This window comes from Lepus europaeus, chromosome 4 (genome assembly GCF_033115175.1).
Source record: "Lepus europaeus isolate LE1 chromosome 4, mLepTim1.pri, whole genome shotgun sequence".
NCBI classification, from domain to species: Eukaryota; Metazoa; Chordata; class Mammalia; order Lagomorpha; family Leporidae; genus Lepus; species Lepus europaeus.
In genome coordinates this window covers 43,024,871-43,047,910 of record NC_084830.1, presented here as the reverse complement: position 1 = coordinate 43,047,910, position 23,040 = coordinate 43,024,871, and the positions used below count along the sequence as shown (strand labels likewise).

Here is a 23,040-nt window from a genome sequence, read left to right as displayed (position 1 = left end):
CAAGTGAATCAATGGGCATTTGGATTAACATAATTTTCTGAACCAATCTGTAATGGCTCACTTTGGTGTAACAATATGAAGGTTTGCCTATACAGAATTTATTTATTTTTTTATAAAACAACTCTAGCTGGAAAGCAGTGACATGAGTACAACTTTACAACCTGGCATCTTTTTATAACCTTCACATAATCTGAATTCACTCAGACGACTGCTATCTCACCAAGGTAAGACTCTCATCCTTTGAGTTCCAGGGATCCAACTGGAAGCCCCAAAGTCAGGAGACTCTGACAATTTAAATTCTAAACCAAAAGTCAAACCGTTTGGTCAAAATAAAATAGTACATCTAACCTGAGCATTGTAACCAAAGCTGTGGGACAGATCCCAAAGCTGTGGGTCAGAGTTAAGAGAATCATTCAAACATTACAAAGAGGCAGAGAACAAACCACTCCAAGATTCCGTCCTCCCAATCCAGACTCAGTAATGGCAACAGAAGAACACAAAGCCTTCAAGACGCATGAACACTCTCATTACCTAAGTCAGTTAGGATCGCACAGAACAAAAGAAACGTTGATGATCAGCATATGAGCCCATTCCTCAGGACGGTGAAATACATCTCAAAACCAAGAGGCTGTAGTCAGGAGGGAAGTTCCTGTGAACTTTAGAGAAGGAAGCATCCATCAGGCTGGAAGGGGTTAACGGGTCAAGGTCTGTCTCCACCTTAGGCTTAGGTGGGAAACCTTTCTGGCCACCTGTAGCCGGCCATTTCCCCTTCCCTTTCTGAATTCAGTGAGGTGGGGCAGTGAACTGGAAGGGGACAGAGACAGACGCCAGCCCCCTCCCATCTCTGGCTAGATAATCCTGACGGGGCCTGAGAGGGTACAGCAAGAGACTGAGCAGAGGTGGCCCAGAACAGGAAAAGGCCGAGGTGGCTAGTTTAAAGGCAGACGTGGGCACACCGCGGTCTCCGGGAAGTATCCCTAACAGGACTGGCCGCAGGAGTGGACAGGCGTGCCAGCAATGTGGATCTTGCAGCTGGCAGTGGTGCCTGTTGATATGGGCAGGCAGATAGGATTAAATTTAGATTTGTGAGCTGGAGACCACGCCTTCGCCCTGCCCCCTTTTGTGATCTCATGCCCCTGCCTGACCTCACCTGTACGCCCACCTGCCAATCAGACTATATAACCACGCCCCTTTGGAAGTGAATAAAAGGCCTGGAGCATCGTGGGTGGGTCCTTCTCTTATTATCCCTCTCTTGCTTCTGCTTTCCTGCACGCACTTCGCTACCTGTGGCTGCTCCTAACTGCACACTTTGCTCCACACGGCTCCTGGCCTGCTCTCTGCCTGGTACAGACTTCTTTCTCTCCTAAATAAAGCCCTCACTTTTCTGAATTCTCATCTAAATAGACAGCAAGGAGCCTCAACATTAAATATTATTAATTAAGGTAGCTCATAACCCTGACACGGGCACCCTAGTGGCATTTAACTGCTCGGTCCATATGTGAATAGGTATGGCAAGGAGACTTCTGGCTGCCAGAGAGCAAAACGGACAAGGCAAGAAGAGAAAGGGAGAAGCAGGCTAGCTGTGGAGCGTCCCTCTGGGGAGGCTGCCAGCACTTACCACTGGTCGTCATCTTGTCTTCCTCCTCCTCCCCCCGCTTCTCCCCCTCCTTCTTCTCTCCCTCCCCCTCCTCCTCTTCACTGCTCAGTGCTCAGTGCTGTCAGACTGGGGAGCCCACCAGACACAGGCAGAGGGGATTCCCCCAGGGTGCCTGCCTTGGAGGAAGGCTGTGAGGTTGTATCGTCCAGTGCTAGCAGCCGGGAACCCATCTGGTGCTGAGGAGAGAGGATTCTCCTGGGGAGCTTCCCTTGTGGGGGAAGGCTGAGACCACCTGTAAACTTGTCCGGGTCTGGGCAGGACTTCCAAGTGTGAAATACAAGGTGACCTGCTGCAGATGCTGTGTTTTCCTCAGGCCCCTCTCATACACACAGGCAAATTTCTAACTTCCTACCTAACAATAGTCATATAGAAATATACATAGGCTATTTTCTAACTTCCTACTTAACAATAGTCATATAGAAATATACATAGGCTAATTTCTAACTTCCTACCTAACAATAGTCATATAGAAACTAAAACGAGTCATTATTGATTAGAAGGTACTATTGCAGTGTTATAGAACCAGGAGGTAATGACATTTCAAACACAAATGCTAGGGAACTAGAATTTAAAGGTTCCATTGTAATCAGAGATTCCCCAAAACAAAACATGTTCAAAAGTCTAAAGAGGGGCCGGTGCTGTGGCATAGTGCATAAAGCCTCCGCTTGCAGTGCCGGCATCCCATATGGGTGCCGGTTTGAGTCCCGGCTGCTCCTCTTCTGATCCAGTTTTCTGCTACGGCCTGGTAAAACAGTAGAAGATGGCCCAAGTCCTTGGGCCCCTGTATTTGCATGAGAGACTCAGAGGAAGCTCCTGGCTCCTGGCTTCAGATCAGTGCAGCTCCGACCTTTTTGTCATCTGGGGAGTGAACCAGCTGATGGAAGACCCTTCTCTCTGCCTCTGCCTTTCGGTAACTTTGCCTTTCAAATAAATAAATACATCTTTAAAATAAATAAGTAAATGAATACCCTACAATACAGTGGACAGTCCCAGGCCAACATGAAAGGAGCTTACAGGTCAACACTACCATCTTCAAAACAAGAAAGAAGCTGGACACATTAGAAATCAGTAACTCTTCTTAGATTCATAAAAGAATTATGATAATAGGACAATCTGCTACCCCTAAAACTAGAGAGAGAGAGAGAGAGAGAGAGATAGGCAGATGCAAAAAATCACAGTTTACCAGGAAAAGAAATATCTGTAGAACACTTGAAATTGTAATTATCAAACTGTAATTATCAAATTGCTAGAGTCTTAGTGTAACACTAGCTTGGGAATTAAAAACTCTGAGGGGACCTATTTTAGGGACCAATTTTAGCTCTAGGAGGCTCAGCAGGTGCATCTGTGAACACAGAGAAAAAAAATCCCTGCTTCTGGCAAGTAGAGTAGCCATTGAAACACATCCAGACTTCCCAGTTCTTTTTAACAAGGCCTACCCTGAAAGGAAACTGTTTTACCAGAATCTAACAAAGGAAGGTGTTACCGAAGCTCCAACAGCCTAGGGAAAGAAGTATTCATTTAGATCCATTAAAACACTGAGGCCTAACCACTGGACACTAAAATGCTTCTTCTCTCCCCATTCCCTACCACCACATTTACAGGGCTTCCGTGTCACAACAGGGATTATAGATAAAGGAATTTGAAGCTTCATGTTCTATTAAGGAGTATATAGGAAAACCCCAAAACAACAGGAGAGACAAAGACAAGGGCACAGAGAAAATTTCAGCCTCTGACACCACAGCTACAGCAAACAGGAAATATCACCTAAACCCTAATCATGTAAACATATACTCTCACATTAAAGGTGTATCTACTTTAGCTACTTTCATCTGATAAATAATGTCTTACTTTCAATAACAAATTATGAAGCATGCAAAAATTTAAAAAAAAAAGAGAGAGAAAGCATCAGAATTAGACTCAGTTATGGCAGAGATGTTGGAATTATTAGAACACAAGCTTAAAATAACTATGATTAACACGTTAATGTTACCGGAGAAGGCAGGGTCCTTATCTTCGTGCAAGAAAGAACTCAGGCGTGAGACAGAGAGTAGTGGAAAGCAAATAGTGAGGTTTATTAGGGCAGGGACATCCGTAAGAACGGATGGGCACCCCTCCAGACAGGACCTGAGAGAGAGTGCCCGGTTTACATTTAGGCCAGGGATTTTAAGGGGATCGGGCTTGTCTTCCTCTCTTCTCCTCCTGGAACAAAGGACTTTTTGGATGTAAATACTAACAATTCCTTTCTGAGTTTTCCCCCTGCAGTTATCAGACAGGAGGAAGCCTGGCTGGCATGGCCTGGGTTGGAGGAAGGATGGGCGGGACCCCCTTTAAGATCAGGACGGGCAGGATGGTTGACGTGCAGATACTGGGCTGCCCCTGGAAGGTTATCGGGATGACTTTGAGATGCAGATGCTGTACCTAGATGTCAACTCCTTAGGCCTTTGTCTCACACACATAAGCTCATTTCTGACTTCCTACCTAACATTAAGAGTTCTAGTAAAAAAAATTAGACAATATATAAGAACAGATGTGGAATGTTAACATGGATATGGAAAGTGAGAATGCTAGAAATAAAAAAAACACAGTAACAAAAATGAAGAATACTTTGATGAATTCATCAACAGACCAGATACAGCTAAGGAATGAACCTGGAAAGAGATCAAAACTCAAAGGTATTTGATCAATTTCTGTTCACAACTGATCATAATGATAGGACTAAGAGTCAAAGGGATCACACAAACAAGACTAGTGTCTGCTAATACTAACGGATAGAATAAAAAAGGGAGAGAACGATCCAACATGGGAAGCGGGATACACAGCAGACTCCTAGAATGGCGGATGTCCTAAACAGCACTCTGGCCTCAGAATCAGCCCTTAAGGCATTCGGATCCGGATGAAAAGCCCATGAGAGTATTTCAGGCGTGGAAAGCCAAGACACTCTGTCAAAAAAAAAAAAAAAAAAAAAGACCTAAATGAAAGATCTCCGCGAGTGAGATCCCAGTGGAAAGAGCAGGTCATCAAAGAAGGAGGTACCTTTCTCTGAAGGGAGGAGAGAACTTCCACTTTGACTATGACCTTGTCTAAATATGATAAGAGTCAGTGAACTCAAAAGGCTTCTATAGCTATGGAAACTCATGACAAGAGCCTAGGGTGATTACTGATGCCATAAACAAGAGTGTCAATTTGTTAAGTCAACAACAGGAGTCACTGTGCACTTACTCCTCATGTAGGATCTCTGTCCTTAATGTGCTGTACATTGTGATTTAATGCTATAACTAGTACTCAAACAGTATTTTTTACTTTGTTTTTCTATGTGGGTGCAAACTGTTGAAATCTTTACTTAATATATACTAAACTGATCTTCTGTATATAAAGAGAATTGAAAATGAATCTTGATGTGAATGGAAGGGGAGAGGGAGTGGGAAAGGGGAGGGTTGCGGGTGGGAAGGAAGTTATGGGGGGGGGAAGCCATTGTAATCCATAAGCTGTACATTGGAAATTTATATTCATTAAATAAAAGTTTAAAAAAAACTCAAAGGTAGACAGAAACAATAATGAAAAAGAGAGAATAGAATATCCAAGAACTTTGGAGGAATGGCAAAAGGTGCAAACATGTGTAATAGAAATACCAGAGGAAAAGAAAAAGAGAAAAGAAGAGAGAAATATTTGAAATAGTAGTGACAGATTTTTCCAAAACTAATGTCAGATACCCAATCACAGATCCAGGAAGTTCGGAGAACACCAAAGAAGAATAAATGCCAATAATCTACAATAGGGCTATCATATTCATATTCAAACTGTAGAAAATCAGAGAGAAAGATCTTGAGAAGCCAGAGGGAAGGAGTGGATCAAAGTACACACAGAGAAGCAAAGATAAGAATTATAGCTAATATATATATATACATATATATATATATATATATATATATATCTGACTTCTCTCCAGCAACTATGCAAGCAAGAGAAGAGAGTGAAACATTTTAAGTATTAAAAGAAAAATTCTGCCAGTCCAGAATTCTGTTTCCTGTGAAATTACCATTCAAAAATGAATGATTAAAAAAAAAGCTTTCTACGGAAAATTAAAATTTATATATTTGTCTCTAGTAGACACTCTTTGCAAAAAATATTAAAGGAATTTGTTCAGAGGAAAGGAAAATTATATAGGTCAGAAACTCAGATTTACATAAAGAAAAGAAAGAGAACCAGAGAAGGAATCAATGAAGGTACAATAATAGTTTGTTTCTTATCCATAACTGATCTGATAACATTTTGTTCAAAATAATGCAGCAATATAGTCATTGATTCTATCTTATGGACAGGTGAAATTAATGATGGCAATATAACATGGGACAGGATTGCTTCTCAGCCTTTTGGCTAAGATCAAGTGTAATAAGGGATAGGAAGGAGGAATTGGGAATATTATAATAAGGTACTTGTTCTATCCATGAAGCCCTATAGAGTTCTTTTAAAGTAGAATTTTACTAGTTCTAATTGTGTATTGCAAACTCTAGGACAACCTGTAAGAAATTTCTAAAAAGAAGTATAATTGATAAGCAAGAGGGGGAGAGAAAATGGAACCACTAAAATGTTCAGTTAAAACCCAAGAAGGCTTATCCTCCACCTGCGGTGCCGGCATCCCGGGTTCTGGTCCTGGTTGGGGTGCTGGATTCTGTCCTGGTTGCTCCTCTTCCAGTCTAGCTCTCTGCTGTGGCCCGGGAAGGCAGTGAAGGATGGCCCAAGTGCTTGGGCCCTGCACCCGCATGGGAGACAGTGGTGGTGGGGGGGGGTGTACCTGGCTCCTGGCTTTGGATCAGCGCAGTGTGCTGGCTGTAGCAGCCATTTGGGGGGTGGCCAACGGAGGGAAGACTTTTCTCTTTGTCTTTCTCTCTCACTAACTCTGCCTGTGGGGGGGAAAAAAAAAAACCAAGAAGGGACAAGAGTGGGAGACAGAAAAGGAAATAATGAACAAGGACAATGAATGGAAACTGGCACAAACTCCATGCACAGAGGATGAGGTACTGCAGGAGCATAGGGAATTACAGGATTCCATTGATTTTTAGAAAGTCTTCCCAAACTCTCTGCTTCAGAAGAAAGATGATTTCTGAGGTATGTCTCCTGCAACTTCCCCCTTTAAAAATGTCTAGTTCCTTTTAGAGAATGTAGAATGACAGTTGCTACTTTGAAGAGAGTTTCCAGGACTGCATAAACTAGAAGCTTAACCTGATAATCTGGGTCATCGTCTTTGGAGTTCCTCGGTCAAGAGGTCCATAGACTTGGGTCCTCCTAGCTCACTTCTCCTACACTGCTCTTTCCCTCCAGAAAACGTATAGAGCTGTGTGGGTTTGCTTTCTTCATGAGCAGCCCAGGAACTACTGAATGAGACTCTTGGGGCATGGGTTCCGAAAATGTACGCTGCTAGCAAATGTCATAAATGAGTCTTATGCACACTGAAGTGTGAGAACTAATGCTTTAATTTATGGTTCCCGTAGAGTTGGGGATGAGGTGGGGGAAGGCTCTTCCCTTTATGTTTGGGCCAATGTATTCCTAGGAATATTCACCCCCTAACCACCTGAATGTACTGCTAACCAAATACAGTAAATGCTCAAGGAATACTTGTTGAACAATGACTGCAGGACTGTGATCACCAAAAAGCTTGATTCTTCCAATCTAGATAGCGGTCATTTTATTCTAAATAAGTTTGACATTCTTTACAGTCTTGCATATCACATGTGTGCACTAGCTGTAATCTTAAAACTGTGGAAGGAAAACAAGCCAAACTTCATTTAGATGCCTAGGCCTGCTTCAATGCAGACCACCAGAAAGTCACTGGAGCTTCTCATGTCAGTTAACTCGGATTTGAAAACATTCCTGCAAAAGAAAAACAAATGAAGAAAAACGTAAGTATATATGGAAACTATAAATCCAAAAGAACAACAACAACAACAAACTCACATGGAGTTCTCATAAGGACCAAGAAAGTGAACAGCTGTGTTAGCATACCCTAAATGTTGGAAGCACTGTGTGGTTGGCCTAACAGGAATCAGCAGAAGGGAGCAGTGGCTAGGGTAAACTAGAAAAAAAATGAGGGGTGTTGGGGCAGGCGTTTGGCCTAGAAGTTAAGATGCTTGTTAAGATGCCCACATCCCAGGTACCTGGCTTCCACACCCACCTCTGACTCTGACAGATGCTGTGAGGCACTGGTGGCTCAAGGAATTGGGCCCCTGTCACTACTGAGGGAGACCCGGATTGAGTTCCTGGCTGCTGGCTTCATTCTGGCCCAGCCCCAGTGATTGCAGGCATTTGGAGAATGAACTACCATATAGGAGTGCGCACGTGTGCGCTCTCTCTCTTTCAAATTAAAAATGGAATAAAATAGGGTCGGTGTTGTGGTGTAGCAAGTTAAGCCTCCGCCCGCAATGCCAGCATCCCATATAGGTGCTGGTACAACATCCCATATAGGTGCTGCTTCACTTCTGATCCAGCTCCCTGCTAATGTGCCCTAGGGAAGCCACTGTAGATAGCCCAAGTGCTTGGGTCCCTGCACCCACATGGGAGATGTGGAAGAGGCTCTAGGCTCCTAGCTTTGGCCTGGCCTAGATCTGGCCATTGCAGCCATTTGGGGAGTGACCTAGTGGATGGAAAATATTCTCATTCTCTCTCTCTCTCTCTCCCTCTTTCTCTCCTCCATCTTCTCTCTGAAATTCTGTTTCAAATGACTTAAAAAAATCTTTAAAAATAAAATAAAATAAGACAAAATAAATGAATAGGCTAAGAATATTAAAACCTCCCAAGAACCAGAAAACTAAGGATTTTAAGAAACCAAAAAGCTAATTTGCAAGATGAAAGAGAAAGGGGACTTTTAACTGGGTTCTTAAAGTACCGGTTAGTGGGTTACACATATACACTACATTATGCTGATAGTATTCAATGGAAACTGTATATTCACATCAATATCTGTATGAGAGGAGGGCACAAGCTTAATTTTTTAATTTTATTTCCAGTTCCTTCTTTTATTCCCAACTTAGGAAAATTGAGCGAGAGCCCATTCTTCCATACATGTTCTGTATGGAGAGGAAGATAAGACAAGTAGTAAGCAGATGCAATAAATGATCACTCTGCAGAGGTCTTTCTTCCTAGGTGACCGTGCCATTCAAAAGGGAGGCAAAGTTCTCCTACCATCGATTTGTTAGTGGAGCATATATGAGTGTGTGTGTGTGTGTGTGTATTAAAAGCTCATGATGGGACCAACTGTCAGAATATGCTGTTCCTTGCACCTATCAGCAGCAGGATGTATATACTCATATGAATGTTATCAGTCTGGAAAAAAAGTATATTTTGGTCTTTCCTCCTCAGTAGAAGAGAGAAAACAAGACAGGCCACAGACACAGACACACATAGACACACACGCACACACACACACACACCCTACATTCTCCCAACATAGGGATCAGAGCAGTTAGGGAAAATCAGTTTTCCTCTCTTCCCCCCACAAAATTCCAAATGGGCATGTCAGAGAAAGAACTCCAAAAATAAGAAAGAAATAGCTAAAGACATACTGTAACTGGAAACTCACTCTGGGCGGTGTGGGAAGACAAATTCTTTTTCAAAGACAGAGCTGAACCAGTAGACCTCAAATTTGTGAGAGATGGTGAGCCTGTACAAAAATAAGAGAAATAAGAAAACAGTGAATTATTGACAAAGCCCTCAAAAATTAACCTGCAATAGAAGATAACAAAGCAACTGTGCAAGCAAAAACCAAAAGTTACCTGTAAACAACTTTTTTTCCAATTCTTCTTGGATTTTAAGAAGAATTCTCTCCTGTTCTAGAGCTTCTATATACTTTGAGTAGCACCAGGTTGGCTGGCAAAACAATTTTCAAAGTTAATTATAGAAATGTTTGCTTCCAGAAATAAACTGAAGGTAAGACAGCTTATACCAGCCCCTTCATTTAAACTTTTATTGCAGTATAACATATTTAAAGAGAAGTGTACATATCATAAGTTTATGATTATAATGGATTTTCACAAACTGAACTTGCAGCCTTTTAACTGGGTAACACAAATTATTATCAATTTACCTTACACTCCATTTTCATGAAAATATTTATGGGCAAGTGCTGTGGTATAGCAGGTTAAGCTGCCACTTACAACACCAGCACCCCATATCAGAGTACTGGTTTGAGTCCTGGCTGCTCCACTTTCAATCCAGCTTCCTGCTAATGTTTCTGGGAAAGCAGCCTAAGTACTTGGGCCCCTGCCAACCATTTGGGAGATTAAAATGGAGTTCCTGATTCCTGGCTTTTTCTTGGCCCAGACTTGGCTGTTGCAGCCCTTTGGGAAATGGACCGACAGGTGGAAGACCTCACTTTCTCTGTCTCACTCTGCCTTTCATATAAGTTACTAACAAAGTAAGTAAGAAAATAAATAAATTTAAAAATGAAGATGATGAAATAAAGGTACATTTTGCTAGAGCCTTGATCTAAAATTCTCTCAATTTTTGATATTCATTTGTTTGAAAGGCAGAGTGACAGAGAAAGAGAGAGAGAGAGAGAGAGAGAGAGAGAGAGAAATCACCCATCAGCTGATTTACTCCCCAAATGCCCTCCACAGACAGGCTGAAGTCAGGAGCCAGGAACTCCGTGAGTCTCCCACATGAATGGCAGTAATTCAAGAACTTGAGCCATCATTTGCTACTTCCCAGGCACATTCGCAGGGAGCTGAATCAGAAGCAACGTAGCCAGGACTCAAACAGGTTCTCTGATATGGAATGCAGGCATTCCAGGTAGAAGCTTAACTCACTGTGTCACATGCCTGCCCTTTGATCTAAAATTTTTTAATTCTCTGGTTAGGGTGCTGGTGGGGACATGAGAATAACTATATTATTTCTCGATAAATCAATGTCACAAAAACTTTACAGTTATCTTGATAGTTACTCAAGTCACATCTATCTATTACATTGAATTGTGAATTTCAGCACTTTGGAAAGATCCAATTCTGTATTTGGATTAATTAAAAATATTTACTGCGAAAAAATCTACCTAAAACAAATGAACACACAGGGTATCCATGCTTGTAAACTAGCAATGTACTACTATTTTACAAGTTGCCAGGGTAATTAAATAGCAATAATAATAATAATAATAATAATAATAAAATTTATATTTAAAGATGCCTTTGGTTTCCAAAAGCTTTTTAGTCTCTTACAAAAATCCTGTGATGGGGCCAGTGCTGTGGTGCAGTAGATTAAAGCCCCAGCCTGCAGTGCCGGCATCCCATATGGGCAAGGTTCAAGTCCCAGCTGCTCCACTTAGATCCAGCCCTCTGCTCTGGCCTGGGAAAGCAGTAGAAGATGGCCCAAGTGCTTGGGCTCCTGCACTCATGTGGGAGACCCAGAAGAAGCTCCTGGCTCCTGGCTTCAGATCATCGCAGCTCTGACCGTTGTGGTCATTTGGGGAGTGAACCAGCAGAATGGAAGATTTCTCTGTCTCTTTCTGGCTCTACCTCTCTCTCTAACTCTGTCTTTCAAATAAATAAAATAAATCTTAAAAAAAATAATCTTGCGCTATATGACAGGATCTCATCAGCATTACCATCATCATCCCTTTCTCTCTCTCTCTCCAACACATAAGGAAATGGGTTCAAAGGCGATTATATGATTATTTTCAGACTTTTAGATAACAATGACTTGTAAGTGGCAGTAAAAATTAGAAGCCTGGTATCTAACTCCCCCCTTTATTTTTATAGCATGCTTCCAAAATTCAATCTTAGTTGTTTGCTAACAAATATATTTCCACATGGTCTTATTAGATATATCTTTTTCACTATCTAGTTCTAGAAAATTGGCCACTTCTCTCGGTAAGAGTTTCATAGTCTATCAGTTAGTTATCTCAGTTGAGTAGCTGAACTTATTTGAGATTCCTAAATGCCAAAAAGAGGCCAATGTTGTGGCACAGCAGGTTAAGTACCCCTGGCATCCCATATTAGAGCACTGGTTCAAGTCCCAGTGGTTCCATTTCAGATCCAGTTCCTCCAAATGCACCTGGGAAAGTAGCAAAAGATGGCCCAAGTCCTTGGGCCCCTGCCACCTACATGAGAGACCAAGATGGACTTCTGGGCTTCTGGCTTCAACCTGCACCAGCCATGGCTCTTGGGGTCATTTGAAGAGGTTAACCAGTAGATGGAAGGGCTCTCTTTCTCTGCCACTCTGCCTTTCAAATAAATAAATTTTTTAAATAAAAAATCTTTTTAAATAAAAAATTATCCTTTTTAAAATTTTTAAAAATTTTTTTAAATAAAAAATCATTTTTTAAATAAAAAAATTATCTAAGAGGCAGAGAGAGTTCCCATCTGTTGCACTCATCAAATGTCCACAGTGCCTGGGGCTGGGGTTGCGCTGACAGAGCTAAAGCGGAAGTTGGCAGCCAGGAACTCAATCAAGATCTCCCAAGTGAGTGCCAGGAACCCAGTGACTGGAGCTATCATGCTGCTTCCCAGGGTCTGCACCGCTGGGAAGCTGCATTCAGTAGCCACAGGTGGTCGTCCAACCCAGGTACTCTGATACGGAACATGAGTGTCTTAGCTGCTAGCCAAATGCCCGCCCCAGATTGACTCTGAGCTGGTATTAGACTCTAAGACACAGATGCTCCTAGTACAAGTCACACACACAGAAAAATGACATAAATTAAACTCATGAAATTTGAGGAAAGTATGAATGTGCTAGTTATAAATGTAAATATAAACATTAAAAATATAAACATTAAAATCTCATGACCACTCAAAAGAACGAAAAATTGAGACAGCATTTGACATTCTTTTCTCATCTCTTAACTCAGAAATTTAACAAGTTATATGTGCTCTATGTTGTTCTATTAGCTCTCTAATTCTCTTTTTTTTTTTTTTTTTGACAGGCAGAGTGGATAGTGAGAGAGAGAGAGAGAGAGAGAGAGACAGAGAGAAAGGTCTTCCTTTTTGCCGTTGGTTCACCCTCCAATGGCCGCTGCGGCCGGCGCATCTCGCTGATCTGAAGCCAGGAGCCAGGTGCTTCTCCTGGTCTCCCATGTGGGTGCAAGGCCCAAGCACTTGGGCCATCCTCCACTGCCTTCCCGGGCCATAGCAGAGAGCTGGCCTGGAAGAGCGGCAACCGGGATAGAATCCGGCGCCCCAACCGGGACTAGAACCCGGTGTGCCGGCACCGCAAGGCGGAGGATTAGCCTGTTAAGCCACGGCGCCGGCCTCTAATTCTCTTTTTCAATAAGATGGTCATTTCAACTTCAATTTAAATCATCTTCATCTGCATTGAGAAGTTATTTTCTGTGACTATGTTATCCAGGATCAGATAAACTTTTAATGTTCTATAAAAGCTCATGGGGATTCCCTTCCAATCTCTCCTGGTATTACAACTGCAGCCTCATTTTCAAATAAATGCAACTTCAGTTACTGCTCTGCTACTCAACACTCTAGAAAGGAAGTGAGATCTGTGCCATCTTGCCTGCTTACCTGTCGGCCGTATGCCTGCAGGTCTAGGAAAGAGTCACTGGCTATCACAGGTGTTTTGACAGTGGACCCTGCAGCAGCACTTGTATATTGTTTGATTCCAACCTGTAATTATATGAAGTTAAATTATTCCAAAAGAAATAATGCTATGTTAAAAGAAATACATAGTTAAGGAGTCAACATCACATTAAAAAATATTTCATAGTTAAGTGCTAAACTTGCGGTTTCATCAAGTTAATAGTGATAGTCTACTGTTGGGCTCTTTAATTAAAAGAATAAAAGATTTATTTTTATGGGGCCAAGACTGTGGGCCAGTGGGTTAAACCACCGCCTGCAGCACCAGCATCCCATAAGGGCACCAGTCCTGGATGCCTGACTTCTGATCCAGCTTCCTGCTAATGCACCTGGGAAAGCAGCAGAAGATGGCCCAAGCACTTGGGTCCCTATACTCACATGGGAGACCCCGATGAGACTCCTGGCTCTTGACTTTGGCTTGGCCCAGCCTTGGCCATTGTGACCATTTGGGGAATGAACCAGAGGATAGGAGATATCTGTCTGTCTGTCTGTCTCTTTCTGCCTCTCCCTCTCTCTCTGTAACTCTGCCTTTCAAAAGTCAGAGAAAGAGAGAAGGAGAAACACAGAGCTCTACCATACTCAAGTTCACTCCCTAGATGGCCTCAATAGCCAGAAGCTGGCTAAAGCCAGAAGCCAGGAGCTTCACTTGGGCCTCCCACATGGGTGGCAGGAGTCCAAATACTTAGGCTATCTTCTGCTGATTTTCCCAGGCCATTAGTGGGGAGCTAGATTGGAAGTGGAGCAGCCAGGACACGAACCAGTGCCCATAAGGGATGCTGGCATTGCAGGCAGTGGCTTTACCTGATATGACAGACACCACAACACCAGTTTCTAATTTTCTTTTCTTTGTTTCTTTATTTGAATGGCAGAATCAGAGACAGACAGACAGACAGACAGAGAGATCTTCCATCTGCTGATTTAATCCCTAAATGCCTTCAAAGCCAGGGTCAGGGTCAGCCAGGCGGGCTGAGGTCAGGAGCCAGACACTTCATCACTTCATCTGGATCTCCTACATGAGTGGTAGAAATCCAAGTACATAGGCCATGATATATATATATATATATATATATATATATATATATACACACAAACACACACATCCTATAGGATATATATATGATATATATGATATATAGTGTTTATATATAGTATATATATAATGATATATAGTATATATATGAGATATATGTGTGTATATCTCATATATACATATATACACATATGTACTTATACATATATATCTCATCTATATACATATATATATACATATATATATGTGTGTATATATATATATATATATATATACACACTGCCTCTCAGGTGCACAACCTGGAACCCAGAAGCTGGATTGGAAGTAGAAGTAGGACACAATCACAAACATTCTGACACAGGATGTGACCATCCCAAATGGTGGCTTAACCTGCTGTGATGTAATGCCTGTCTCAGTTCTTTAATTTTCAATAATAATATAAAAATATTTAGAAATGAGAAAAATGAAACAATATAAAAATCACTCCCAAATTCTAGCTCTAAGAAAAATCACTATAAACATTTTACTGAACATCCATCCAGATTCCTCACTAGGGAAAATGCATAGATCTCTAATTATAATCTATAATTTCAATATTTATATTTTATTACACAAATTTCTATAAATGGAATCAATGTATAAGTGTTCTTTCTTAAATTTAATTTTACTTATTTTAAAGTCAGACGCACAGAGAGAAACAGAAAGACATATATAGAGAGAGTTCCCATCCACTTTACTCTCCCAAATGCTTAAGTAGCCATGGTTGGATCAGGCTAAAGCCAAGAGTCAGGAACTCAATCCAGATCTCCCATGAGTGTGGTAGGACCCAAGTACTTGAGCTATTATATTCTGCCTCCCAGTGTGCAACCAGTAGGAAGCTGGATTTTGAGAGTAGAGCTGATACCTGAACCCAGGCACTCTGATGTGGGATGTATGTGTCCCAGGCAGGATCTTAATTAACTTTTATGCCAAATGCCCACCCCTAAGTGTTCTTTTCGAATCTACTTTTTCATGGACAATATGTTGTGCCAATGTTGCTATGTGAATAAATATAGAGCTGTGATGTAAGATGAACTTTTGTTATTACTTACCGTTGTATATCTACTTGTAGAACATTTAACGTGCATTCAAATATTTGTTGGATGATGAAATGAATAAATTACATATCACCAGTTTCTGTGGGTGGATGGTCTTAGCCACGCAAATATTTGTAGCATGATAAAGTGAATAAACTATATCATCATTTTCAACAGGTGAGTAAAGGGATACACCATAGATAACTTAATGCCTCCTCAAAAGGTCAGTGTTGTGGTGCAGTGGGTTAAGCTTGTGATGCCAGCGTCCCACATCACACTGTTGGTTCGAGTCCTGGCTGCCCTTCTACAATCCAGCTTCCTGATAATGTGCCTGGGAAGGCAGGAGATGGCCCCATTTGCTCGGGCTCCTGCCATCCATGTGGGATTCCAGGGTGGAGTTCTTGGCTCCTAGCTTTGGTCTGGCTTAGAATGGGCTGTTGTGGCCATCTGGGGAGTGGATCAGTAGTTGGAAGATCTCTTTCTCTCTCAAACTATCCCTCTCTGTCTCTCTACCTTTCAAATAAACAAAAATAAATATTTTAAAAATAAGTGTCCTATTATAAATTAATTCAGCTTTTGACTATTATAAATGATGCTCTGTATACACATCTTTGTGCACTTTCTTGATTCTTCCTTTTAGAATACAGTCTAGAAGCATAATTGCTAGATTAAGAAGAATGAATAATTTAAACAATATTGTATCAACTGCCCTTTAGCAAGCAAGAACCATTTTACATTTTCTCTAAAATATATGAGCTTGCGTGCCACTTCTCATAGCTTCAATCAATACTGGGTCTTCAAAATTTTCTTCTTTGCCAGTTTTCATGTCTTTAGTTACCAGCAAGGCTGAACATCTTCGAATGCTTTTATTCACTTGTATTTCATTTGTAAATTGCCTGTTGATGCTCTTTTCCTGGTTTTCTGTTGAGTATTTTTCCCCGATTTACTCTACTACTTACATCATATGTTTCCTAATTTGCCTGTTAATTTTGCTTATTTTTTTACCAGTTAAAAGTTGGGGGGCCAGCACTGTGGTACAGCCACTGCCTATGATGCCAGCATCCAATATGGGCACCAGTTGGAGTCCCGGCTGCTTCACTTCTGATCCAGCTCCCTGCTAATTTGCTTGGGAAAACAGTAGAAGGTAGCCCAAGTATTTGGTCTCCTGCACCCCCAAGACCCAGAAGAAGCTCCTGGATCTTGGCTTTGGATCGGCCCAGCTCCAGCCATCACAGCCATCTGGGCAGTGAACCAGTAGATGGGAGAACTCTCTGTCTTTGCCTCTCTTTCTCTCTGTAACTCTACCTTTCAAATAAATAATTTTTTTTAAAGTTGGAAATTTTTATTTAGTTAAATCACTGTGATTCTTTGTTAAATTTGCCACTGTTCATTGTCAATCTCAGAAAAACCACTACCAGAACATGACTGTGACTATAGACTTCTAGTTTAGGCCACTGAAGATTAGAGATGGGACTTGAGCACCCCCTTGTCTTGCATCCTCTGGTCTATTTTAACAAAAACCTGGAAGAAAAGAAAGCTAGGCATCAGAAGAAATGTAAAGATAGGTGGCAGCCTATTAAAGGCTGCTCTGTACAGTGATCTGCCCTCAAAGAGACCCAACAGGCCAGTCCACTGCAGTAGCTTTCAATGTGGAAAGCCAGGGCTTCAACAGAAGTCAGCTTATAAAGAGCCCTGGTGGCTATGCCAGTCAAGAGTTGGATCACTGGAAATGGAACTGCCCCAGAGCCGAAGAGCCACAGATCTTGCTGGCTCTAATTGAAAAGCCCTTCACTTGAGCCAGCTTCCAAACTACCACTGCTGAGGGGATGGCCAAGTAGGGTCAGCAACATTGCAGACAGAACTGTAAATTTCCTCTTAGAGATGCCACCTGCCTTTACCTGGCCAGCTCTCCTCCCAGGCCAGCTAGGTAATAGAAGTCAACAGGGTGCCTTTTGCAAGGAGGTTCACACCTCCCTTAGGATGCACCCCATGTGAGGAGATAGATAGGTCTGGGCCTCATAACTGACAAGGCCTGAAAGATCACCAGATTATTATCAAGCCCCTTCTGTCAGTTTCTATTTGCCTCTCAACAGGAGAACTTATTTGTGGCTTAGACAGCACCTTTCTTAGGTCCTATAATAATGACTCTGTCCTTTTTTCTAGACCCTGTCTAGCCCACTTGGGGCTTCATTCATTTGTAATCATAGCCTCTACTCTTACATTAATGGCTCTGCTCCTGACCTGTGTGTATTGATGGTCCTCTCCCCGCCTTAATGTTGTATGATTGTTCAGAATTTATCTACAGACAAACCTCTCTACCTGCAAAAGATGACTGGCTTTTCTCCCAGTCTTGGTTGAGATCAGCTTCAAACCACGTCCATAAGACAGTCTTCATGAGGGTCCAGAGACCCCTCCTCATTTCCTCTCCTCTATGAAATCCTCTTATTACTTGGTTAATGCCACTACTAGGACCATTGGTTGCTCCTCTCACCCTGTCTTTTATACTACCATGTCTATTTAAGTGTTTACAGGAGGTGATAATGGAATGAACCCAGGCCTTCACCAGCCAGGCAGTCAACCAAATGCTGCTCAGGGGTATACTCGGCTCCCCACCCAGGAGACAGTGGCTTGAGACATCGCCCCATGCCAGCAGAGAGTACTTCGTCGCCCCATGTCAGCAGGAAGTAGTTCTAAAGACAGATCATCGTCCCTCTACCCCTCCTGATCTTTTGGTGCTAATGTAATCCCATACAACTCCTGCTTTTATAAAAAATAAAAGGGGGGGAATGTTAGGAAAATGGCACAGTCTTATCTATAGTGCAATCTACACCCTGACACCATCCTAGGCTGTAGCCCCCACCGCCATTGCTGGAAGCCAGGTGACCACATGGCCCAACCACCAGTGTCAGCTCCACCCCCATCCTAATGGGATTTGCTGCTTCTACAAAGTTTTTTTTTTTTTTTTTTTGATAGAGAGAGACAGAGAGAAAGGTCTTCCTTTTTGCCGTTGGTTCACCCTCCAGTGGCCGCTGTGGACGGTGCATCTCGCTGATCCAAAGGCAAGAGCCAGGTGCTTCTCCTGGTCTCCCTTGCGGGTGCAGGGCCCAAGGACTTGGGCCATCCTCCACTGCACTCCTGGGCCATAGCAGAGAGCTGGCCTGGATGAGGGGCAACCGGGACTAGAACCCGATGTGCCGGCACCGCAAGGCGGAGGATTAGCCTGTTAAGCCACGGCGTCGGCTACTTCTACAAAGTTTTAAGAGGACCTGTTCCTGAACACGTGGCTCTGTGTCTCTCTCTCAATCTCTCTGTCTCTTGATCTCTCTCTCTCTCACTCCCTCTCTCTCTCTTACACTCTCCTTCTCCCTCTTTTCCTTCTTTGCCCCTTCCCTCCAGTCTGTCAGTTTCCCCCAATTTTAAGTACCTGTTATTAAACTAAATTTTATAAACCTAAATGAAACTTTTTCATGAGATTCTTTCTCCTATTATAACTTTCCATAGACTACCTAGTTCCATTTGATTTCCTGAAACAAATTTAAAAATGGGAGCTATATTTGATATTATTGGTTTTGTTATGGAAGATAGTTAATGAGATACTATGAATACTAACATTTGCTTTCTGGTAAGCATTATGCCTCATAGACCTTTCTTAATTCTATACCATAACCTAAGTTCTTTCACTATCTCCATTTTCCTGAAAAAAGAGAAAAAGTCTAGGGAAGTGAGTGGTTTACCTAATGCAGCCAACTGATATAAGGTCAGGCTTCAAAAGCAGATAGTCTGACTTGAGGCTGTTTTCCTATATCCACTATGCTATCCTATCTCAGAGCAAATGACCGAATAATATCCTACAAGTATATGATGGAACAGCTTATGCATATGTTTTATATACACATCAAGTTAATCTCTCCAAAAACACGCAAGTTTAATAGTTACCAACAGTTGATAGATGAAATTGAGATACACAGAGTTAAGAGATAGGCCCATGGTTACCCAGGAAAGTACAATGCTTTTCACAGTAAGAGATGTCTCTAGGAGCACACATTTTTATATTATAAGAAAAATCATGGCTTCTTATGTTTATTTTTTCAGCATTTTCTCATCTGCCTTTACTAACAATAGAATTTTGAAAGAAACATCTGCTACTATATTGGTCTTCCTTATATCTTCCATGTTAAAATAAATGCATGTGTGAAAGTTGTATTTACTAATAATTAATAATAATGTTTATTGTTAATAAGATTACTCAAAAGAATTCCCTTTTTCCCCCTAAAGGATTATTTATTCTACACAATATGTTGTTTTTCAATAGTCAAGATCTGAACCTGACTCTGTTAGCAGTTACCAGTTAGTAGTTGTCAGATATGGGAAGACAAATCAAAGGCTTTTGCAATTCCACAACCAAAGTACAACATGGACTATATAAGCGCACCTCCAGAATTTTCTGAAGTAGCAATTTAAGATTTCTCTACCGTTGTCAAGTTATACATTCCAACTTTCAGATATTATATTTACCACGTATCTTAGCAAACAGAAAAATACTTGATACTAGGAAGGCAGTGAAGCTCTCCTGTGGAGCTTGGGGAACACTAAAAGAACTTTATGTCTTCCTCACTTCTATATCCACCCATCCAATAAATATATACTTAGAACCATTTGCTAAACACCTCACTTTTTAAGACTAACTCAAATTGGTCTTTCCTCTCTTCTTTCAAAATAATTAATTGCTCATTTTCTGTGATCTGAAATTATTTTGGTTTATGTAGCTTACAGTTAAGTGTGTTTGTGTGTCTACACCTTTATACTGTATATAAACTATATTCATGCCTAGCACCTAGAATAGGCACTATATGCAGTGGACAATCAATAAAATTGATAAAAGAAGAGAGAAAAAGACTAGGATGGGAAGCTCTGTTGAGAGCCTTTAAAGCCACATTAGCAGACTCACATGAGATTCATCTGATTGGTGAAAGACTCACAGGCCATAGGTGGAATCAGAGAATATTTAAAACCATTTCTACCTGATAAATGATATGGATCCACAAGATACAAAGGAAGGATTACAAAAATTCAATAACAACCAACAACCTGATTTTTAAAAAATGAGCAAAAGATGTATTTTACTAAAGATGATACAAAAATGGCAAATAAGCATCTAAGAACAACAAAATAAACTACCTATCCACAATACTAAGTGTTGGCGAGGATAAGGAGTAACTTCAGCTCTTATACATCGCTGGCAGTAGTGAAAAAAAAGGAACAATGGACTCTGTGAAGATCTTTATGATATTTATAGCAAACAGGAATTTATATCCAGGCTTCATTAAAAATAAAAAACTAGGTAAAGGCAAATATTCCACATCCCCAAATGGAGCAAAAGAACTCAACAGGCCATTACTAGAGTAGGAAATCTGTATAATCAGTAAATACATGAAGAGCTGCTCTTACTAAAAATTCATTAGCATGATGAAGTCCCATTTTAATCATCAAACTGGCAAAAACTGATATGAAATATAGATGAATAAATCTGAATACACCAGACAGGGACTACCAAATGGAAAAAGCAGTATTCTCATATACTGCTGGGAGTAATATAAACTGATCCATTCACAGGAAAAACGTTGCAGCACCTGGAAAAACTAAATTTTTTTAAAAAATTTGTTCATGTGAATATGGGGACATGTACAGGAATGCTTTCCAAACTGCAGTTTGGAAAGGTGAAACCTGGGCCGGGGGGAACTCAACAGTAAAGAAGCTGTTCTATACAACAGTGCTATTCACATACTAGAACGGGATACAACAATTAAATGGAACAAATTAGATCTAAGTGTCACAGTGCAAGTAGAATTAAATGAAGTAAAGCTGAGTTTAAAAAGCAAGACAGAGAAAGACATGCTGCCCAACAAGCAAACGCAGCCGTGTCCCCACTCCCCCACCCTCGACCCGGGTTCACGTACTGAAGCCCTGACGCCCAAGTGGGACGGTGTCTGGAGATAGCGTCTTCAGGAGGTAATTAGGAAAAATAAGGTCATCACGACAGGGCGCTAACTGTGGCCTTACAGGCCGCAGAACGCCCCCTTTCCTGGCCCTGTAAGGGCACGGCAAGAGGGCTGGCTTTCTACGGTGCTAGGAAGAGAGCCCTCTCCAGGAAGCTCATTGGCTGGCACCTTGATCTGAAATCTCTGACTTCTAAAACCATGAGAAATAAGTTTCAGTGGTTTATGCCATGCTGAATAGGGTTATTTTGTTATGGCAGCCCCAGCAGACTAATATTCAAGTATATTAAAATATATACAACATTCATTAGGAATGAGTACACATGGATACAACAATCTTCTGAAAGAGCTGCAAGAGCAACATGCTAAGCATTTAAGACACCAATCAAGTCCAGCGTCTTCAGATTTCCCCTTATGTGGTTCAGCCCAACCATCACAATGAACATAATTCTCTAAGCACAAATTTGGCTATACCGCAACAAATGTTAACACGGAAAAATAATGTATTAACCCTAATGGAAACTTTAGTAAAAATGGGACTAAATCTTCTCTCAGATAAAGAGAGGTTAGATGCTGGTAAAACAGTCCAACTAAGTGTGGTGCTTTTCATGTGTGAATTACTAACCCAGTAAATGAGTCTGACTATTGGTTTATAAGAAAATAAAAGAGCTAAAAAAATATCTCCCAAACTCAACAGTGGCTCTTAAGTATAGAGATGATATAGAATGCAGAACTGGGATTAAGGAATTTTACTCTATCTGTAAAATTTTATTTAAGGAAACAAAAAGTGATATGAAATATTAATCTGTGCAAATGTGAGTGTTTATCATAACACCTTGGTATCTTTTAAATTTCCTTTAAAAATAGAATAAGCATAAGCTAATACATAAGATGAAATATTTCACCTGGCAGCAATTACCCTTTCTTACTTAAAAGATACAGATAAACATATGGAAAGACAGATGAATGGATGGATAACACCAGCCAACTTGTGGCTCATACTTACCAACTTCACGGTGATGTACCATTCTGTAATTTTAATACTTAAAAATTACTCTTCAAGCATGTAATATTAGCTCATTAATTCCTATTTACTCAAGAAACAATGATTAGTAGTTGGGCACTGACTGAACATTAGCATAAGTGCTTATGAAATATGGGTGAATAAGGCATAGACTATTTTTGACTACCTCAGCCAAGACAACACAAGGGAAAACTTTATTACAGGACAACACAGAGTGTGTTCTAGGAGAGAGAGGAACGCTGCAGGGGATGCAAGCTGCTAACATTGCCTAGGAGTATCAAGGAAGCCTTCCCAAAGAAGGGATGTCTTCTGGGGAATTCAAAAACAAGTCTGAAAGTTCCAAGTGAAGGCTTAAAAGCCACTCAAATCTGAATTCCACAACCCCTCTGTTTATTTCCCCAGCTCAAATCTTTCTATAAATTCACACATATCCCACACTTTTTAAAAGTCACATTCAAACCCAAATGACTCTGGTCTCACCTTTCCAAATTTTTCATCTTCTATGGCTGACAATTTCTTTTTCTGCTTATTATATTCTTGTCTTCTCTCTAAAACACTCATAATTTTTTCATCAGTTAAGTTCCTCCTAAACTCACAGAACTGAGGCCAAAATTTAAACAGAACTCCAAAAATTGTCATCTGTATAAAAAACAAAGTATGTCTCAGATTACAATTTTATACAAATGTACC

General features: G+C 41.1%; 1 protein-coding gene across 1 annotated transcript in view; it reads right to left on the bottom strand.

Annotated features, from left to right (window-relative positions):
- Positions 1-7,204: 7,204 nt before the first annotated feature.
- RGS22 (regulator of G protein signaling 22) overlaps positions 7,205-23,040 on the bottom strand; it is a 144,223-nt gene continuing 128,387 nt past the window's right edge. The window contains exons 23-27 of the mRNA XM_062189865.1: positions 22,831-22,989; positions 13,153-13,254; positions 9,424-9,517; positions 9,231-9,311; positions 7,205-7,525 (exon numbers count right to left, since the gene is read on the bottom strand). Coding sequence (XP_062045849.1) covers positions 7,503-7,525; positions 9,231-9,311; positions 9,424-9,517; positions 13,153-13,254; positions 22,831-22,989 — 459 coding nt within the window. The 3' untranslated portion in view covers positions 7,205-7,502. The remainder of the gene's footprint in view (positions 7,526-9,230; positions 9,312-9,423; positions 9,518-13,152; positions 13,255-22,830; positions 22,990-23,040) is intronic.